Genomic DNA, 21,622 nt, shown 5'->3' with positions numbered 1-21,622 from the left:
ACATGGTCCCTAATATAACAATGATATTTGATCATGCCTCAGTAGAACATGATCCCTGATATAAATCTGTTTTTTGATCATACCTCCATAGAACATAGTCCCTGATATAACACTGATATTTGATCATGCCTCAGTAGAACATGGACCCAGGTATAACATTGTTATTTGATCAAACCTCAATAGAACATGGTCCCTGATATAACAATGGTATTTTATCATACTGCATTAGACGATGATATAACACTGATATTTGGTCATGCATTTCAGAATGCTATGTCAAAACTATTTTGTCTGGTTGATTTTCAGAGCAGTTTGAGCCTATTATTTGTGGATAATGTTGTAGAAATGGGAGTTAATAGCCTTTTACAGAGGTATGCCAAGGCAGCTGAACTGGGCTGTCGGCCATTCTTTGATTACAAGCAGTCTGATGCCCAACCAAATTTACATCACATGATACTGTATGTTATGAACCATTATTTTATGATTTTAAATTAAAAATTTTTGTTGTTGTTGTTGTGGGGTTTAATACCATTTTTAGCACACGATAGGCTATACATGGCGGCCAGTATTAATGGTGGAGGAAGAACCCGGGAAAACCCTGGAAAGAACCACCGACCCACGAGAAGCTACTGGCAAGCTTTCTCACATACACACACTGGCTGAATCCGAGACTCGAACCGCCGCAGACAGAGGTGAGATGGCAGTGATCTGTAACGAAGAGCGCTTTAGACCACTTGGCCACTCAGGGCCCCTTTTAAATTAAATATTATTCATATCAGAATTTTATTATGCATATAATATGCTACTTGTTACATATATAGCTATGTTGTACTCTACTCCATTATGTTAGCCTTTCTTATAACAATATACACCACATATAAATGAACAGTATTGTAATGTGGTGCCAGACTGTATAGGAGACAAGAAATATACATTGTCTCCAAACTCACTTGCCAGTAATAAACCATAACATTTCTATCTCTCATGCAATTGACACCCATGAGATAGATAAGACACATCATTCAGGGTTTCTGTTAAATACTTCAAGAGATACATTGATCCTGTTATGTAAAGAGGTTCAAACATATCTACATTATGGTATATTATAAATGTTAACTGTTATATGTGAGGCTCTGTTGTGCTGAGGTAGTTCATAGGCAAGGCTATGCAGTTGTGGGTATTGAGTATGAAAAGCCCAATTATGGCAGGTATTTTATGGTCAAACCAGATGATAATGGGTTTGCATCACTTAGAAACTAGAATTAAGATTTGTAAACTGAAGAGCAATTCCAAACCAAATTCACCCCCAGGGGTGGTGTACATGATGATGCCTCTTATATAAGGAACTGTGTTATATAAGGAACTATTTTATATAAAGAACTGTGTTATATAAGAAACTGTTATACAAAGTGTGTGTGTGTGTGATTTAGATTTTTAACATAGCTTTAACAATTTTTCAGTCATATCACTAAGATGTCTGTAGTGTGGCAGTTTATAGTGATGTCTAGCACTGGAGCTGTCATGTTATACAGAGAACTGTGTTTTATAATGACCTGTGTTATAAGGGACTGTGTTAGATAAGGAACTGTATTATACAAGGAACTTTGCTATTTAAAAAACTGCTATGTAAGGAACTGTATTATAAAAGGAACTGTGGTATATAAAAAACTGCTATATAAGAAACTGTGTTATATAAGGAACCATGTTACATAAGGATCTGTCTTATATTCAGCTGCCTTGTATTAAGGGACAACTTATCTTTTAAGAACTAAGCAATTATTGTGATGAAACATAATTGTGAGTTTATTTAAAGGGATCCTGTTAAAAAGAAATGTTTTGGATTTGAATCATTATTAAAATATCTTTTCATGATTTAGAAAAAAGCAAGTGAAGAATGATTATAACCTGAAGTTGATGAATAAATCTTAGCTACATATTCTTGTCTGTTATCTTGTATAAAAATATTTATTTCAAACTATAATTCCTGTTTTTATCTGACTTTGCAGATGGATTTCACGCTGTCATTCCTGGATGATTTTGTGAGCAATGCTCTGGAGGCAGGAATGGCACCGTACAAACCATTACATCTTCGATTTCCAGCCCCCATACAAACTCAAGGTAGATTCAGTCTCACTATTAACATGACCATTTTCAAAGAGAGTATGATTCAACAAAAACACATTAAAATTTTCCTGAAGTAGTTGCTGATGGGACCCCAAACTTTGGCCATTTCATAGAGATAGCCAGTATGCAGATGTTTTATTCATGTGAAAATTGTCATATTGGTACTGAAATATGTGTTCAGTATGCTAAGGAAGCTGGGTTAGATAAGGGCCAGCTTTGCATCCATTCTGCATCAGAAGCTGGGTAAATAGGAGCATTTTTGTGTCCAGAGTGTTGGGTAAGTTGCATTTAATAGGGACCAATTTTTTGTCCATTCTGCTGAGGAAGTGGGGTCAAATAAGATCCAGGAAGGAACAATATATACTTGGAACAGTATAAATAATAAAAGAAATTATAATATTTTTTACAAAGCACAGTTATGCTATTTTGTACTGATCCAGAATTTGTTATTCTCATGCTTTGGCAAAGGGATGTTTTGATGATGCTTCATCTGTCTGTCCATCAATCTGTCACTCATCAATCTGTCCATCAATCTGTCACTCATCAATCTGTCCATCAATCTGTCACTCTGTCACTCATCAATCTATCCATCAATCTGTCACTCTGTACAATACACTTTCTGCTTAAATTTACGTTTCGAACTTGCCAACTTTATTATTTGGTTGCTGATGTGTTAAGCATCTGATATGATCATACTTACCAGCCAAGTCCCTAGGGTTATCTAGGAAGAAATACTGTCTAATGCCAATGATGCAGGTTTTAAATTTCTAATTATTGGAAATGACTTTGTTTGGGTAAAAATATTTCATTTTGAACTGAATACAATTCATCTATTAGTTTTAGATGTCAGATGGCATCATAGTCCAATAATGAGTGCATACTTTTATCAGTAGTTTTGGATCTGAAACATGTATTTATTTTACAATATTTCTACAGTGTAGGTCCTAATTATAAAAATCTATATTCTTCAGAATTTTGTCACTAGTTATACATTTCTTAGACTGGAAATAACATGTAGCTAGCCCTTTACCTCATACAAGCGTCTTTGGATGCCTCTACTCCATTCGCATGGAAGCGCCTTTTGATGCCTCTACAAGATCCGCATAGAAGCGCCTTTTGACGCCTGCGGTAAACATCAGCCATTTTGAGCTAGCTTTCGTAGCGCCACCTTCGGGGAAAACCCCCCTATTAGATACAACATTCATTTCTGCGAATGACAATTACGTCAGATCACGTGGTCGCTATTCATGCACTGGTCGATATCAGCTATTTAAAGTAACTGGGTCGTAATCTCCACTCTCCAAAATGGCAGCCGCGGATTTCATTCAGTACGTACGAAGTTTTCACGATTAGAATAACAACCACGAAAGATTCAATAAATTAGGTAAAGTCTCTGATATTGATGTAGGCAGCAATTAGTCTTTATAAATTATCAAATTCAGATGACTTAGTGATATAGACGCAATCGAAAACCTTGTAAATTTCGAGTATCGGAAATGGCAGCTATGGTTGGTCACGCGGCCTCACGGACATGACGGTGATCTCAAGATTTTGAAGCACATAAAAAAATTCTTCTGTGGAAAATAATTACACAGCTATAACAATCGGACATTACTCTTAAATTTTTCCACATATAATATATGTATACCAAAAATGTAAAATAGTTAAAATTGTTGTTAAATGTAACATACGCTAAATTGCTTAACAGTTCACAGGCAGGATTTCATTCAGTACTTATGAAGTTTTCACGATTAGAATCACAACCACGAAAGATTCAATAGCTTAGGTAAAGGCTCTAATATTTATCTAAGCAACAATTAGTTTTTATTGATTATCAAATTCAGATGACTTAGTGATGTAGACGCAGACGAAAAACGTGTAAATTTCGAGTATGGGAAATGGCAGCTACGGTCGGTCATGCGGCCTCACTGACATGACAGTGAACGAGTTCTCTCTCGATTTTATAGCACATAAAATATTCTTCTGTGAAAAATAATTACACAGTTATAACAATCGGACTTTACTCTTCAATTTTTCCACATATAATAGATGTCTACCTAAAACATAAAATGGTTAAAACTGCTGTTAAACGTAACACCACTACATTGCTTGACAATTCACAGGCATGCCTATGCGGATGCGGTCTGCTAGGTAACAGGTGTTCTATTTACAGCATGCTGCACTTTGTCACTATGCTCTATGAGGTAAAGGGTTAAAGGCCACATATAGTACTGTCTTGATGCCAAAAAACAATAAATCTTTTCTGTGCCTAAAAACATAGGGACAAAGAAAATAAATCTCAGCAAAACTGTCCAATAACTTTGGGTTGGAATTAGGGTTGGGCAATATCAACAGTTACTCTTTTGCTGGAGATATAAAGTTAATGGTTGCAACTACAGAGTAGTTACAATAAAATCATTCTTTTTAGTGTGTAACAGTTACTTTTTACTTCATATATGTGAATGGTGTTGTTTCCAGACAAAGAATATGTCTACACTGTTTTGGCTTACATGTTTTACCCTTTTTTCTTTTATGCAAATGTTAATTTTTCTTCTGGAATATAATTAGAGTAAAACTTTGAAAACTCAAAGACTGAGTGAATGACATGCCATTCACCTGATGTTTAGTATTCAGTGATCTATATTTGACTTAACAGAGATTAATAAAGGTCAAACAACTTGTTACCATAAGAAACATGAATTTCTGTTTCATCTTGGCTATGAAATTGATATTAACTTGCAGATATTAAATATATTTAATGTATTTATTGTATAAATGAAGACGTTATACATGTCAAATTGATATTAACTTGTAGGTGTAAAATATATTCAATGTATACCTGAAGACATTATACATGTCAAATTGATATTAACTTGTAGGTGTAAAATATATTTAACATACAACTGAAGAAGTTATACATTTCAAATTATGATTAATTTTGTTAAACTGCAACAAATGACAGTCTGTTGTAGGCAGAATACAGCATCAAGATTTTCATTTTTCAAATTCCAGCCACTGTATTAATTTAATTACCTTTCTATATATTCTGAAAATTGAGTGTGTCCGAACATTAGTCAAAAATAACATTACTGAGATGACTGTCCAAAAACTTAAGATGCATTTACAACACTTCAGAGGAAGAAAAAAAAGGATTTCCAAAAATTAAGGTTGTATGAAGATTTTGGACAAAGACGGTAATCATCTGCAAACATCGGAATAATTTTGGATAGACTCTTATTATGACCCTTAGATTTTCAGTAGTTCAATCCTTTTGAATGTATTCCCCACACCCATATTCTTAGATTTTCAATAGTTCAATCCATTTGAATGTATTCTCCACACCCATATTCTTAGATTTTCAGTAGTTCAATCCATGTGAATGTATTCTCCACACCCATATTCTTAGATTTTCAGTAGTTCAATCCATTTGAATGTATTCTCCACACCCTTAGATTTTCAGTAGTTCAATCCATTTGAATGTATTCTCCACACCCTTACATTTTCAGTAGTTCAATCCCATTGAATGTATTCTCCACACCCATATTCTTAGATTTTCAGTAGTTCAATCCATTCGAATGTATTCTCCACACCCATATTCTTAGATTTTCAGTAGTTCAATCCATTTGAATGGATTCTCCACAACATGTTAGCAGCACTAGGTATTGCAGAACAATGTTATCAAAATAGGATACAGAAATTCTTGAATTATATATCTTTCAGATGGTTTTAAAGTAGTCATGGAGGGCTTTGATTTTTTTCAAATAAGTTTTTTTTTTCTCAACTAGAGTACTTTTAATTTGAACATTTCAGAAGTTCAGAAGCTATTTATTGGAGTTCAGGATGGGAGTAATCCAACAGTGCCCTCTACTCATTCTTCCTTGACCCCTGACAGTCTCTACAAATCTGGGAGTCTGTTTTCAGGGGAGCAGGCTACTACAAACACAGGGTGAGTTGAAAGGTTAAATACTGTTTTCCATCAGTCCTTCCATCTGGCTATTTGTCCATCTATGTATCTATATCTGCCTATATATCTGTCTGTCTGCCTGTGTATCTGTCTCTCCATATCTGTCCATGCATGCATGCATCCATATTGATTGATGAATTATCTGTCTGTCTGTACGAAGTTTTCCAAATGATCATTTGAAGCTTTACTTTAAATCTGGCAATCTGAATATTGGGTACAATCATCCTAAATTAAGCCTCCCAAAACCTGCAAATTATGAGAAATAAATACCCATTTTATTTTAAAGTTAGAAACTGGCCAGAAAGTTATTTATTATATAGTTTCTTCTGGTTTGCTGGAGATGGATAATGGCCAATGCTGATTAGTGCTGATAATAATATAAAGCTTGACCATTATGTTGTCATCACATTCAATATTTTATGCAATGAGAAGCAAACTTCACCATGATGGATGTCAGAATGAAAAATCAGACTCTGTAAAGATTTTATATTCCCATTAATGACAGATTTAGTTAACTCTAGTGTATAGAGTTTATTCTGGATTTCAGCTGGAGTTGGGTTTTGCACCCTCAAAATAATATTTTATTGGGAGCTATATAATTCAGTAGATATGATTGGGAACTCTAATTCAGTCCATGAAGAAAATTTTCATTCATAAAAATCAGGGTTGTGACACATTTTCATCCAATTTGAATATTTTAATCTGTGAATACACTAATTTTATGAAATTCTTGGGAATAACATTTCACTAATTAGTTTTTGTTACTGTATTGTCAGTGAGGCAAAGATGAACTTAAGCAGTGTGAAGCGAGTTTGGGGTAAAGAGGGGCTCATTAGGGAATCTCCTGCATCAAAACAAGACTCAACCAAGACAGAGAGGCAATCTGTACTGGATCATGATATGGTAAGACAGGATTGAGTACAATATAAATCTTGGTCACTTCAGTGGTCATTGTCTAAAGAGAGGCTGATGTCACTCCTTCCAATAGGAGAGGTCAGCTTAATTTGCATTAGAGTCATATCATTTTAATTTTTTCCCATTAAAGCAAGCCACCCCAACTATAAAGACAGTTGCTATAGCAGGACAGGTTACCTTCCAAAGCGGAAACCACTGTATAAACTCATAGAGAAAATGGCTTTGTTATATAGGAGTGCAGTAGAACCTGTCATGAAAAACCATTTCTGTCAAAAAGGATGGTCTTTTAAGATAGCTGGACTCTTATGACGCATCATAATATTAAATCTATGCATGGAGAACCTGGTCTCTCAAGACAGGTTGTCTCTCATAGCAGTGGTTTCATAAGAGAGGTTTTACTGTACTGATAACCCTACTGTCAAACTCGCACAATTCATTCAGGGGTCCCTCAAGGCTCAGTTTTTGGCCCTCTCCTTTTCCTTTTCTATATCAATGATTTACCATTAAATAATGAATCCACAAATACAGATTTGTTTGCAGATGATGCAACCTTGTATACATCTAGTTCTGATACTGAAGTTATCCAAATGAGATTAAACTCAGACCTTATTTGAGTCCAAAACTGGGCACAACAAAATAGGATGGTAATTATTGAAGGTAAAACAAAATGTATGATTTTGGGGGCATCACAAAAGCTATACAAGTTAGGGAACCCAGAACTATCTCTTGCAATAAATAATCATCCATTAGAAAATGTCAAACATGAAATGCTTGTAGGTGCATCCGTAGATAATAATTTGTTATGGAATGACCATATTGATAAGCTTTGTAAAACACTGTCATCCAAAATTTACCTATGGAAACTCGCAATCTATGCTACAAGTCATATATTCTTCCAACAATGGATTATTGTTCAAATGTATGGGGAAACTATGCTAAATCTGAGCTTGACAAGATTTATAAACTTCAGAAACGAGCAGCACGTGTAATTTTAGATGCATCTATTGATCATTCCTCAAAAGCATTATTTACAGAACTCAAATTGTTCACAATATATGATAGGATAGATTTTCACAAGGCAGTTCTTTTATATAAATGTCTACATGAAACTGCGCCAGAGTATCTTCAGGACATATTCAGTCAATTTTCAAATAAATACCAGTTGAGGTCAATATCACATGGAAACCTTCTACCACCAAAACCAAGAACAGAGCAATTTAAAAAGAGCTTCCAATACTCTGGTACAGTTCTTTGGAACAAGCTTCCACTACATGTAAAATCTGCTGAAAATATTAGAGTATTTGAGATATCATGAGCATGTAAATGCTTCTAATAGATAATAATTAAATTTAGTATTTTAATACTAAACATGTTAAAATAGACAGTAATTATTGCCATCTTCATATAATGTGCATTGTTATACTCTCCTTAAGAGGGCCTCCAGGGAGAATAGTCCTTGACTAATGAGTCACCCTCTATAAATAAAGCATTATTATTATTATTATTATTAAATGGTTTCTTTCATAACTCTTAATATTTCTGTAAATTACAAGGACTGCCATCTTCATTGTGTTGCAACATAGTACTGCCCTGGCTTTTTGTCTTAGTTTATTATTATAATTTTATTTTATTTAAAAACAACCTTGTTATCATCATTTTAAAAGAAAACAATTAGAGTTACATTAATGAAGCACAATTCATGATAAATAGTAAGAATTTTCTAACATGATTGAATTAGTATTAGTACCCTTGATGAATCTTAATGTTTTTGCACATAATCCTATTTATTGTGCAGAGATTAGCTTTTATTATTATTATTATTATTATTATTATTATTATATCTAGAGACAAACACTCTTTTTGAACATTGTATTATTTATAGAATTTATTCTTATGTTATGATGCAGTAATGTGTCTTCAGGTAGGTAGATTGGCAAGGAGGTGTGGTATGAATGTAAGTCTTCAGGTGGATAAATTGGCATGTAGGCGTTGTATGCATGTATGTCTTCAAGTAGGTAGAGTGTTAGGTAGGTGTTGTATGAATGTGTCTTCAAGTAGATAGATTATTAAGTAGGTGTTGAATGAATGTATATGTTCAGGTAGGTAAATTAGCAGCTAGGTGGGATATGAATGTACATCTTCAGATAGCTAGGTTGGCAGGTAGGTTTGGTGTGAATGTATGTGTTCAGGTAGGTAAATTAGCAGGTAGGTAGAGTATGAATGAATGTCTTCAGGTAAGGTAGAGTGACAGATAGGTGTGGTATGAATCTGTGTCTTCAGGTTGATAGGATATGCATGTATGTCTTCACATTGGTAGGTCAATAGGTAGCTGGGGTATGAATTGATGTTTTCTAGTAGATAGACTGGTCAGTAGGGGAGTATGAATGTGTGTAGATCAGTAGATAGCTGGGGTATGAATTGATGTTTTCTAGTAGATAGACTGGTCAGTAGGGGAGTATGAATGTGTGTAGATCAGTAGATAGCTGGGGTATGAATTGATGTTTTCTAGTAGATAGACTGGTCAGTAGGGGAGTATGAATGTGTGTAGATCAGTTGGTACCTGGGGTATGAATATATGTTTTCTAGTTGATGGATTGGTCTGTAGGGGGGTATGAATGTGTGTAGATCAGTAGTAGGTGGGGTATGAATGCATTTCAACAGTTAGGTAGATCTCTAGACAGTTGGGCTGGTAATTTTGATCAGAAAATAAAATCTAAGCTTACAAGAATATGACATATCAAATGAATTTGAGGCACTTGCATTTTAAAAACACACAATAGAATTTTAGAATTTTGTTGGTATTGTTGAGTATTGATGGTGTTTCACATGCTTGAAAATCTTTTCATCATGTGTAACTGAGAATGTTATGTAACTATGTTTTTGAAGAGGATTCAAGGATCATAAACTATTTATCAAACCATTCCATAGTACACACACATAAGATTCAATGAAGCCAATCCACAGTACTCACATCTATAAATGAACCCATTCCACAGTGCACAGTACTCACATCTATAAATGAACCCATTCCACAGTGCACACATTTTAGTATCAATGAACCCATTCCACAGTGCATGCATTTAAGTGTCAATGAACCCATTCCACAGTGCTTACATATAAGTATCAATGAACCCCTTCCACAGTACACACATTTAAATATCAATGAACCCATTCCATAATGCACACATATAGATATCACAGAACCCATTCCACAGTGCTTACATATAAGTATCAATGAACCCATTCCACAGTACACACATATAAATATCACTGAACCCATTCCACAGTACACACATTAAAGTATCAATGAACCCATTCCACAATGCACACATTTCAGTATCAATGAACCCATTCCACAATGCACACATTTCAGTATCAATGAACCCATTCCACAATGCACACATTTAAGTATCGGTGAACCCATTCCACAGTACACACATAAGAATCAATGAACCCACTCCACAGTGCACACATTTTAGTATCAATGAACCCATTCCACAGTACACACATTTAAGAATCAATTATCCCATTCCACAGTGCACACATTTTAGTATCAATGAACCCATTCCACAGTACACACAAAGAAGAATCAATGAACCTATTCCACAGTGCACACATTTTAGTATCGATGAACCCATTCCACAATGCAAACATTTTAGTATCAATGAACCCATTCCACAGTATACACATCAATAAACCCATTCCACAGTACACACATATAAGAATCAATTATCCCATTCCAAAGTGCATACATTTTAGTATCAATGAACCCCTTCCACAGTACACACATTTAAGTATCAATGAACCCATTCCACAGTACACAAATCTAAGTAATAATGAAATTACAATTTTTGGTGCAAAAATGAAAATTAATATGTATGTTTATTAAGGAATTCAAACTGAATATACAGAGTCTTATGTCATTTTTAACACCCCAAATAACCACAGGTGTCAGTAAAGGTATTTTCAAATATTATATGAAAATAAATATTTTAACTTTAGTGATTTTGTTTAACTGTCCTAATTATATTAAGGTGAAACCAACCTGATTATTTGAAACACATATCTTATAAGTCTTGTACTGTTTAACAGGTATCTGAAGTGGATGATATGGATAGAAGGAGACAGGAAGTGATGTCATCACTTTTCAGTGGGATAACCCCAGCCTCAGATGTATGGATTTATACTTTTTTCAACATTATTTTACATTTTAATCATGTAATTGTCACAGACTATGTTCTAACCACTTAATACTGTAACTGCCATGGACTATGCTCTTAAATTTCGAGCATGTAACTGTCACGAACTATGCCCTTGCCTTTTAAGCATGTAACTGTCATGGACTATGCCCTTACCTTTAATACCGTAACTGTCATGGACTGCCTTTTCATTTTAGTCACATAGCTGTCATGGAATATGCCCATACATTTTAAGCATGTAACACACTGACTATGCCCTTACCTTTTAAGTATGTATCTGCCATGGACTATGCCCTTACATTCTAAGCATGTAACTGTCATGGACTATGCTCCTACATTTTAAGCATGTAACTGTCATGGACTATGCCCTTACATTTTAAGCATGCAACTGTCGTGGACTATGCTCTTACATTTTAAGCATGTAACTGTCATGGACTATGCCCTTACCTTTATTACCGTAACTGTCATGGACTGCCTTTACATTTTAGTCACATAGCTGTCATGGAATATGCTCTTACATTTTAAGCATGTAACGCACTGACTATGCCCTTACCATTTAAGCATGTAATGCCATGGACTATGCTCCTACATTTTAAGCATGTAACTGTCATGGACTATGCCCTTACATTTTAAGCATGCAACTGTCATGGACTATGCTCTTACATTTTAAACATGTAACTACCAGGGACTATGCCCTTACATTTCAAGAATGCAACTGTCATGGACTATGCTCTTACATTTTAAGCATGTAACTGCCATGGACTATGCCCTTACATTTTAAGTATGCAGCTGTCATGGACTATGTTCATACATTTTAAGCATGTAACTGCCATGGACTATGCTCTTACATTTTAAGCATGTAACAGCCATGGACTATGCCCTTACATTTTAAGCATGTAACTGCCATGGACTATGCCCATATATTTTAATCATGAAACTGTCATGGACTATGCCCATACATTTTATGCTTGCAACTGTTATGGACTATGCCCTTACATTTTAAGCATGTAACTGCCATGGATTATGCCCTTACATTTTAAGCATGCAACTGCCATGGACTAAGCCCTTACATTTTAATCATGTAACTGCCATGGACTGTGCCTTTACATTTTAAGTATGTAACTGCCATGGACTATGCCCTTACATTTTAAACATGTAACTGCCATGGACTATACCCTTACATTTTAAGCATGTTACTGTCATGGACTATGCCCATACATTTTAAGCATGTAACTGTCATGGACTATCCTCTTCCATTCTAAGCATGTAACTGCCATGGACTATGCCCTTACATGTTAAGCATGCAATTGTCATAGCCTATGGTCTTACATTTTAAGCATGTAACTGCCATGGACTATGCCCTTACATTCTAAGCATGCAACTGTCATGGACTATGCCCTTACATTTTAAGCATGCAGCTGCCGTGGACTATGCCCTTACAGTTTAATCATGAAACTGTCATGGACTATGTTCTTACATTTTAAGCATGTAACTGCCATGGACTATGCTCTTACATTTTAAGCATGTAACTGCCATGGACTATGCCCTTACGTTTTAAGCATGTAACTGGCATGGACTATGCCCATACATTTTAATCATGAAATTGTTATGGTCTATGCCCTTACATTTTAAGCATGTAACTGCCATGGGCTATGCCCTTTCATTTTAATCATGCAACTGTCATGGACTATGCTCCTACATTTTAAGCATGCAACTGTTATGGACTTTGGTCTTACATTTTAAGCATGTAACTGCCATGGACTATGCCCATACATTTTAATCATGCAACTGCCATGGACTATGCCCTTACATTTTAATCATGAAACTGTCATGGACTATGCCCTTACATTTTAAGCATGCAACTGTCATGGACTATGCCCATACATTTTAAGCATGTAACTGCCATGGACTATGCCCTTACATTTTAAGCATGCAACTGCCATGGACTATGCCCTTACATTTTAATCATGTAACTGCCATTGACTATGCCTTTACATTTTAAGTATGTAACTGCCATGGACTATGCTCTTACATTTTAAGCATGTAACTGCCATGGACTATGCCCTTACATTTTAAGCATGTAACTGTCATGGACTATGCTCTCACATTTTAATCATGCAACTGTCATGGACTATGCTCATACGTTTTAAGCATGTAACTGTCATGGACTATGCCCTTACATTTCATGTCATGGTTTAAAATCTGAGAAATTTGCAGTATGATCATTGACTGAAATTAGTTAAATAATAATCCAGTTCTCTTCATACAAGTTGAATTTGACCCCCATCAAAAATATATTCATGAACATCAAAGTTGAATTTGTCTCCCATTAAAAACTGATATTGATGGACTTCACTGCTGAATTTGACCCCCAATAAAAAGTATACTGAAGACTTCTAATTCGAATTTGCCCCTAATAAAAATGTATACAGATAGACTTCAGGGCTAAATTTAAACTGATGGACTTTAAAGCTTTAAATCTGACCCCCTAGAAAAATATATACTGATATACATCAGGGTTTAATTTGACAACCAAGAAGGAATGTATACTGATAGACATCAAGGTTGAATTTTACCCCCATTAAGAACGTATACTGATGGACTTTAAAGGTGAATTAGATCCCCTTAAAAAATGTATGCTAATGGACTTAAAAGTGAAATTTAAGTGCCAATTAAAAATGTATAATGAGGGACTTTACAAATGCAACATGTGCTCAAGACATTGACAGAATAAAAGAAAACAGTTGTGTGTTCTCATGTGGAAATGAATATTATTGATCCATTCTGCCAGGAAATTGCATTATGTTACTTCGACTATAGATAGAGCAACTATTATCATTATAGAAGTTGGATGTTATTTAAAAAGATTTCAATGAAAAAAATTGTTTATTTTTTTAGTGTGGTTAAATAAAGTAAAAGGATCATAAACATTTAGGTGTTACATTCCATCAGCATTAATGAAACATTATAGCAACATTTACCAATACAGTCCTGCCAGTCAATGGACAGTTATTGCAGAATGATCTATTGTAGGGCCTATTGGTATGAAGGGTCTTTTTTATCTGATGACTGACATGCAAAGAAGATATTTTGTCAACTTTGCCAGTGGTCAATCATTTTTCTCTACTCAAATGTAAACATAATATGAACTAAAGTTTTTATATATATATATATATATATATATATATATATATATATATATATATATATATATATATGCAATAAACTGACAGTGAACAGTGTGAAACTAGTATCTAGCTAGCATGAGTGCTTTTGACTCTTTAATGAGTCTTTTTCAAAGGCAAATACAAAACATAGACAAGACAAACAAATAAAACAGAAATACAGTTATGTTTGCGAAACTTTACATGGTTGTTTCTATAGGAATTCAACCTTTTAACTCTATTATGTGTCAACTGGTTTATTTCAGCTTGTTGCTGATACTGGAAAATATTTGTATTGACCTGGAAATTGATAAGCCATAACAACATCTGTTATTTTATGTAAATTTATGTAAGCGCAGAATATATCCCGGATATTTCATTGTTATAGTAGTCATAGGCTATTAAGCAAATTTAGAGAATTATTTAAAATAAAATGTGTCGGCTGCAAAAGATAAATTTATTTGTGCATGGTTATCTTTTTCTAGTCTTTTTGGTTTAAACCACTTGGTTTCAATGTTCTAAGGCGGAGTATCCAGTAGGATTCCTTTTCTTTCCTGGTTTGGGGACTTCATTTGGGGTTGTGAGCAATTGGAATAAGTGTTTTATCACTGAAAGTGTGGCCAGGGGAGGAGAAGTGTTCTGCGACTGGGCTTCTGTACACCTTCTTTGTCATCCAATCAGATATATGAAGGTTGATCCTTTTGTGTAGCTTTTCAGTTTTTCCGACATACTGAAAGCTACAGATCTTACATGTGATGAGATAAATGACATTCTCTGTTTTGCACATTTTGTTTGGACCATGTATGTTCAGTTTTTCTCTAGTCACTGTGCTTGAAAATGTACTGGTCTCTATCATATGTTGACATGTTTTGCACCTTTTATCGCCACAGGGGCCTGATTGACTAGGGTGGTCTTGATTAGTGACTGGTGTTAGCTTCACCCTGACTAGGATGTCCTTGAGGTTTTTCGGTCTTAGGTAGGCGACTACAGGTTTGTTAGGGACGATTAACTTTAGTGCGTCCGGCAATTCCACGATAGGCTAGTGTTTCTCGATGATTTGACCTACTTTGGGATTATCTGGATGGTAGGGCAGGATAAATGGTATCCTATCAGCCTTTTCCTTCTTTCCATATTTTAGTAGGTCATTGCGGTTTGTTTGTTTAGCCCTTTGAGTTGCCTCCGTAATCAGGTCTTTGTTGTAGCCTCAGTAAATTAAATGTTTAGATAGCACTTCAGACCTTTTTAGGAATGTTTCAACGTCGGAGTGAATTGTGCGTATCCTCAGTGCCTGGCTATATGGGATGTTCTTAATGCAGTGTTTTGGATGACAGCTGCTTGGGAGGAGATACCAGTGTATGTTGGTTGGTTTGGAGTAGATGTCTGTATGGAGTTTGTTTTCCACCAGTCTGGTTGTTGTGTCCAAGAAGACATGGTTTGAGTTGGAGACTTCTGCCATGAATTTTATTGAGGGATGGAAGTTGTTTGCCTTTGATATGAAATCATCCAGACTTTCTCTTCCATGTTGCAACTTCATTTCTATATCATGGATAAAGCTATACCCACTGGTATGGTGTAAGTTCAACTGATGCTAAAAGTTGACCTCCAGTTTTCCCATAAAAATATTAGCATACAAAGGGGCCATTTTTGTACCCATTGCAGTTCTAAATAATTTGGAGGTAGTTTTCTTCATTAAATTCAAAGCTATGAAGTTTTAGGACAAGCTGGAGGAGTTGGACTAGGAAGTGTGTGGGTGAATTGTCTACAGTTCTATTTTCCCATGCTTCTCTACATGCCTGTATCCCTTCATTGTGTGGTATGCAAGTTTACAAAGATGTGATGTCTAAGCAAAAACTAATTCAACTGTTACTAATTCAGTGGTCAATATCTTTAAGTTAGAACTTAGGGAAGCAGATACAAAACTTTTATCAAAGGCTTTGAGTTTCTGTCCCCGTCCAAAGACGTATGATAGGGAAACTGAAAAAAGACACTGAAGAGTTTAGCCACCGATTAAAACTCAAGGCCCATTTTGCCTTGCATATTCAGAAAGAAAAGTAATTGGACCCCACCAAAAACCTCAATTCCACCAAAAACTAGACCATGATCAACACTGGAATATGCAAAAACCATCACTAATATTGTTGACAAGGCGTCCCAAATCAGGCACATAGACCAGAAAATGAGAAAGCGGTTTAAACCAAGAAGACTAGAAAAAGACAACCATGCACAAATAAAATTATCTTTTGCAGCCGACACATTTTCTTTTAAATAATTCTCTAAATTTGCTTAATAGCCTATGACTACTATAACAATGAAATATCCGGGATATATTCTGCGCTTATGTAAATTTACATAAAATAACAGATGTCGTTATGGCTCATCAATTTCTAGGTCAATACAAATATTTCCCAGTATCAGCAACAAGCTGAAATAAACTAGTTGACACATAATAGAGTTAAAAGGTTAAATTCCTGTAGAAACAACCATGTAAAGTTTCGCAAACATAACTGTATTTCTGTTTTATTTGTTTGTCTTGTCAATGTTTTGTATTTGCCTTTGAAATAGACTCAAAGAGTCAAAATCGCTCAGGCTAGCTAGATACTAGTTTCGCACTGTTCTTTGACAGTTTATTGCATTTATCTTAATCAATCCCTGACACATTGATCCCTTGCTTGATCCAATGCACTTGAAAGGATATATATATATATATATATATATATATATATATATATATATATATATATATATATATATATATATATATATATATATATATATATATATAAGGGTAGTTCAGTAGTTGATGGTGACTGGCTGGGGATTGGTTGATTCAGACTAATAATTTTAATTAAACTTAGATGTTTAGGGTAAGCATAAGTTCTGTGTTGATCAATTGAATGGGTATTGGAGTGTTTGAATACACACATATACACACACACTCAGTGCCACTCCCTTCAAATCATGTAATAGATCTAGTAATTTGATTAGACAGTTTACTCCCATTGATCTCCATCTACATATGAAATGAGAAAGGAACCAATAAATCTGAAGCAAGAGTTGATTCCATGACTCTCCAAAACTAAGGCAAATGTACAATTGTAGTACAGGTGTAACTTTATTGCTTAAAAAGTCATAATACCAACATATTCATCAGAAGTGTTCATTGGATACAACATTTATAAAACATTTTATGGAATAAACTGCTTGTCTTTTTGTTTATTTAATGAGTCTCATAAAGTTCACATCCAGTAAACACAGGTTTGAAATCCTGTTTATCATTTAATGTTAAGAGCATATTTTTTTTCCACAGCCTAAGGCATGCTATCTGCTGATATGTTACTAAGAATAACCTGTATTTCTAATGATAGGTACATTCTGTATTTAGCTCTACTGGCAGTTTAACCTTGGAATCACATGAAGTCATGCTGCTACTAAAGGTGAACGTTGCTGGATTAATATGTATTATTTATTTCAGGCATCAGAGAATACAGCTTCTAGTCAACGGCAGATGGGAACATCTGTAGAAAGTGCAAAACCTCAGAGGCTTTTGTCATTCATTAATAGTAGAAGTACTGATGACATCTATGGTAAAGAATACATTTATGACATGCCAAAATCAAATTCAGCTGGCTGGAAGACTTTACATGGGAGTATTACATCAGTTGAGCAAAAGAGTATATTCAGTCATGAAACAGATGGTCAGTGGACTAATCGGTTACAGCATCTTAGCTTTCCTTTTGCTTTTGAACCATTAGAAGAAAAGACTATGCAAAATGGAGAGAAAGGAAAGTTAAGCAATAATTATGAGCTAGAAGGTACCAGTGACTCAGCAAAAAATGTAACAGGATTCCAAAATCCAACCAGCCATGGACTGCATACTGTCGCACACAATGATAAAATATTCTTAAAAACTGACAGATCTGGTGAGTCCAGATTTAAGCAAGGAGTTGGGGCACAAGCCAGTGAAAACACTGATACCAGGAATAACCAATCAAATATTTTCACAAACAGTGATGGGACAAAAGTTGCAGGGCTTACAGATGGTGAACTAGATGCTGCCTTGACACAACTTCTGAGTCAAAATATCAGTGACCCTGGGTCTGTATCAGAAGATTGCACAGTAATTACCAAAGATAGTGCAGTAATTACCAAAGATAGTGCAGTAAATGCCAAAATAACACAAGAAAATACTGAAGATTTACAGATGGCACATTATGAATTTATTGATAATAACACTGTTAAACAAATGGACAAACCTGTGACATTGGAGAAAAAGCAAGGAGATTCCCATTCTGGTGAAAAGTTACACACCACAGGACCTTCCCTATATGATGAAAATGAGGGAAGTTTATATGACTTTCAGAATGATTAAACAGTACTTAGTTCTACCAATGCTTACATTAGGAGAAAGCAACTGTGTGATCATGTTCATATGCAGTATGTCCAAAAATTGTTGTGAACTGGTATCATGGCAGCAGCGATTTTGCTTTGACATTGCCTGTACAATAATTTCTAATAACCCTGGTGGAAACAGAACTTTGTGACATCACAAATATACGGTATATTCCAGTTCTGTAAGTTATTGTTTATTCAGTAACTGAAAGATAAACACAGCTGTAAATTGGTGGTACTTCCATCAGTTGAAAAATTGTATTGTCAGAATTAATGAAATAATTAATGAAATAATTAATGAAATATGTCTGGAAGTAGAGTGCTCTACATTGCTGATAAAAAAGTATCTTTTACATCGTCATGACTCCTTCTCTCAGTATCATATAACTACAGCTCGTAGCTATAATTTACAAAAGCATGCCACACAGGTTTGGAATTATGCTAGACTAGCTGTCAAGGACAGAGCTTATGATATTGCAGTGTATATTTAACATGTGACATTGTTCGTAAACTCATGAGGCTGCCATGGAAATGAGCAATGCAAATCAGCTCTTTTGGAGACAATTTTTTATTATGAAAATTAATCCAATTTAGCAATAGTTTAATTGGACATTAAGGACAAAAACACGACACTAATGAATGTGCCCGTGCAATATGATTTGACATTTTAGCATAGCCAGATAACTGGGAAGTTTTGCAAAATATTACACTAATATATTCCAGTAGGTGGGAAACATTGACAGTACAGTAGAGAAAAGTTTTTCTGTGATAAGACATGCCCATATCATGATAATTAAATGAATATCTTACCTTCCTGGCAATAGTGTTGAATGATTTTGCTCAGAATATCAAAGTACACAAGACCATCTATGTTGGTTGTGCTTGCTTTGCAATTAAATTCCACATTTTCCATGCTGATCCTGGCCAACAGTAAAACTGAAGCCACTGATGCTTATTCTAACCTCGCAAATGAATGCATAAAAGAAAACTATACACTAACAATTATGCACTTTAATCACTGAAAACTCCTACCTCCCAAATAGCTGTTAAAAATTTTCCAACTTCTACACCATGTTTACTTTTTAACTGCTTGCTAATAAAATGACCCTAACTGGTGCTGGTGAGGATTGGGGAGATTGGACATTTCCAGGGGAAATTGTCCCATGAAAATGTTGAATATCTGAAGGGGAGTTAACTCATTGCTGCAGGACTTATTAACTCCCCTGAAGATGTATGTAATACCTGAATGTAGCTTATTTTTGGTTAGATTTTTATTCACAACTAAATAATGTGATGAAGAAAATCCTAATGCATTTTAAGGTGATGCTATGGACATGTGGGATGGACAACATAGGAAGTTTCCAACTCTGGTTAGATATTAGTTTCACAATAATTTTCTGTATTTGTTAATATAATATGTGAACAAATAGATGGACATGCTGCTGTAAAGAAATACTGTAAGTGATGTATTATCACAAATTTTACCTTAACTTTTAATGCTTTTTATAATCCTTTTATTGGAATAAAGTAGTGTAACATTTGTCGTTGTTTACAAAACATAACAGTACAAAGCCATAATGGTTTTTGTTAGAGAATGTAAAACTTTTACAAAATTTTATTTATTTATTTATTGCCTATTTTTAATTTGCTAAAGTTTTATATTACTAATTTACTGAATTAAAGTGTGACACATAAGTAGTTATTCTTTTGAACTCTATGGCTAGTGCCTCTCTACCTGCATGACTAGTGACACAGCAGCAGATATCCGTTTGAAATCTGTGGCTAATGCCTCTCTGCTTGCATGGCTACTGACACAATAGATATCCTTTTGAAATCTATGGCTAGTGCCTCTCTACCTGCATGGCTACTGACACAGCAGTAGATATCTTTCTGAAATCTATGGCTAGTGCCTCTCTGCCAGCATGGTTAGTGACACAGCAGCAGATATCCTTTTGAAATCTATGGCTAATGCCTCTCTGCTTGCATTAATACTGACACAGTAGATATCCTTTTGAAATCTATGGCTAGTGTCTCTCTACCTGCATGGCTACTGACACAGCAGTAGATATCCATTTGAAATCTTTGGCTAGTGCCTGTCTGCCTGCATGGTTAGTAATAAACTCTGAAACTTAAGAACATAATTATAATGTATTTGTATATTCTTATTTTATTCATTTGCAAATATATTATAATAATGTCCCCCAGGTTAATACAAAATAGTTGTAAATTCTTCTCCATCTTTTAAGACAGGGATGGAAGAGTGTGCCTATTTTGTATTCATATGAAAAATAATCTGTAACCAGTAGTGTGATGCACAGTAACTTTGTTGTAATTTTTATATGTACAGTTCTTACCACATCATTTTCAACATTCACTATTATAGATATTTACTTGGTATCCTAACATGCACAACTAAAAACATGTAAGACAAAATCAGTGTGGGTTTTAAGTTTATTTCTTGAGCTCTGTTCATGCAAGAATTATGAAACCATATGATTGAATACATCTCTGTTAGTATCACACCATTACCAGAAAAGAATGTCATTATGACCACATTTCACATTTTACATGCTTGGGTTCAGTTTGTGTGTTTAATTCATGACCAGTTAGGTTTTTGCACCACAGTAATAGGTCATTTTGACCTACATTTCATGCTTGAATGACTTTGATTAAATTGTACTTATTTCTAAAGTTATGTTCATTCTAGAATCATCAATGTAGCTGATGGTATGTATCTATTACACTGGACAACAAATTTTTACAAAAGTCATGTTACTGAAATAAAATTAGTCAATTCTTATCAATTTTTATGTGCTGAACACGAATATGACAGTCAAATTGCAAAATTGGCTCTAGTTTTTTTGTAA

General features: G+C 34.7%; 1 protein-coding gene across 1 annotated transcript in view; it reads left to right on the top strand.

Moving 5' to 3' along the window:
- Nucleotides 1-20,450, top strand: part of LOC149794546 (uncharacterized) — a 90,433-nt gene extending 69,983 nt beyond the window's left edge. Inside the window, exons 16-20 of the mRNA XM_089968810.1 lie at nt 2,007-2,118; nt 5,935-6,070; nt 6,865-6,991; nt 11,096-11,176; nt 17,839-20,450. Of these exons, the coding sequence (XP_089824936.1) occupies nt 2,007-2,118; nt 5,935-6,070; nt 6,865-6,991; nt 11,096-11,176; nt 17,839-18,735 (1,353 nt within the window). The 3' untranslated portion in view covers nt 18,736-20,450. The remainder of the gene's footprint in view (nt 1-2,006; nt 2,119-5,934; nt 6,071-6,864; nt 6,992-11,095; nt 11,177-17,838) is intronic.
- Nucleotides 20,451-21,622: the final 1,172 nt, after the last annotated feature.

The sequence above is a fragment of the Sinohyriopsis cumingii genome, chromosome 8 (genome assembly GCF_028554795.1).
Source record: "Sinohyriopsis cumingii isolate HCF-2022 chromosome 8, ASM2855479v2, whole genome shotgun sequence".
Taxonomy (NCBI): domain Eukaryota; kingdom Metazoa; phylum Mollusca; class Bivalvia; order Unionida; family Unionidae; genus Sinohyriopsis; species Sinohyriopsis cumingii.
Note: the sequence above shows the minus strand (reverse complement) of the source record. Positions and strands in the feature narration are given on the sequence as shown.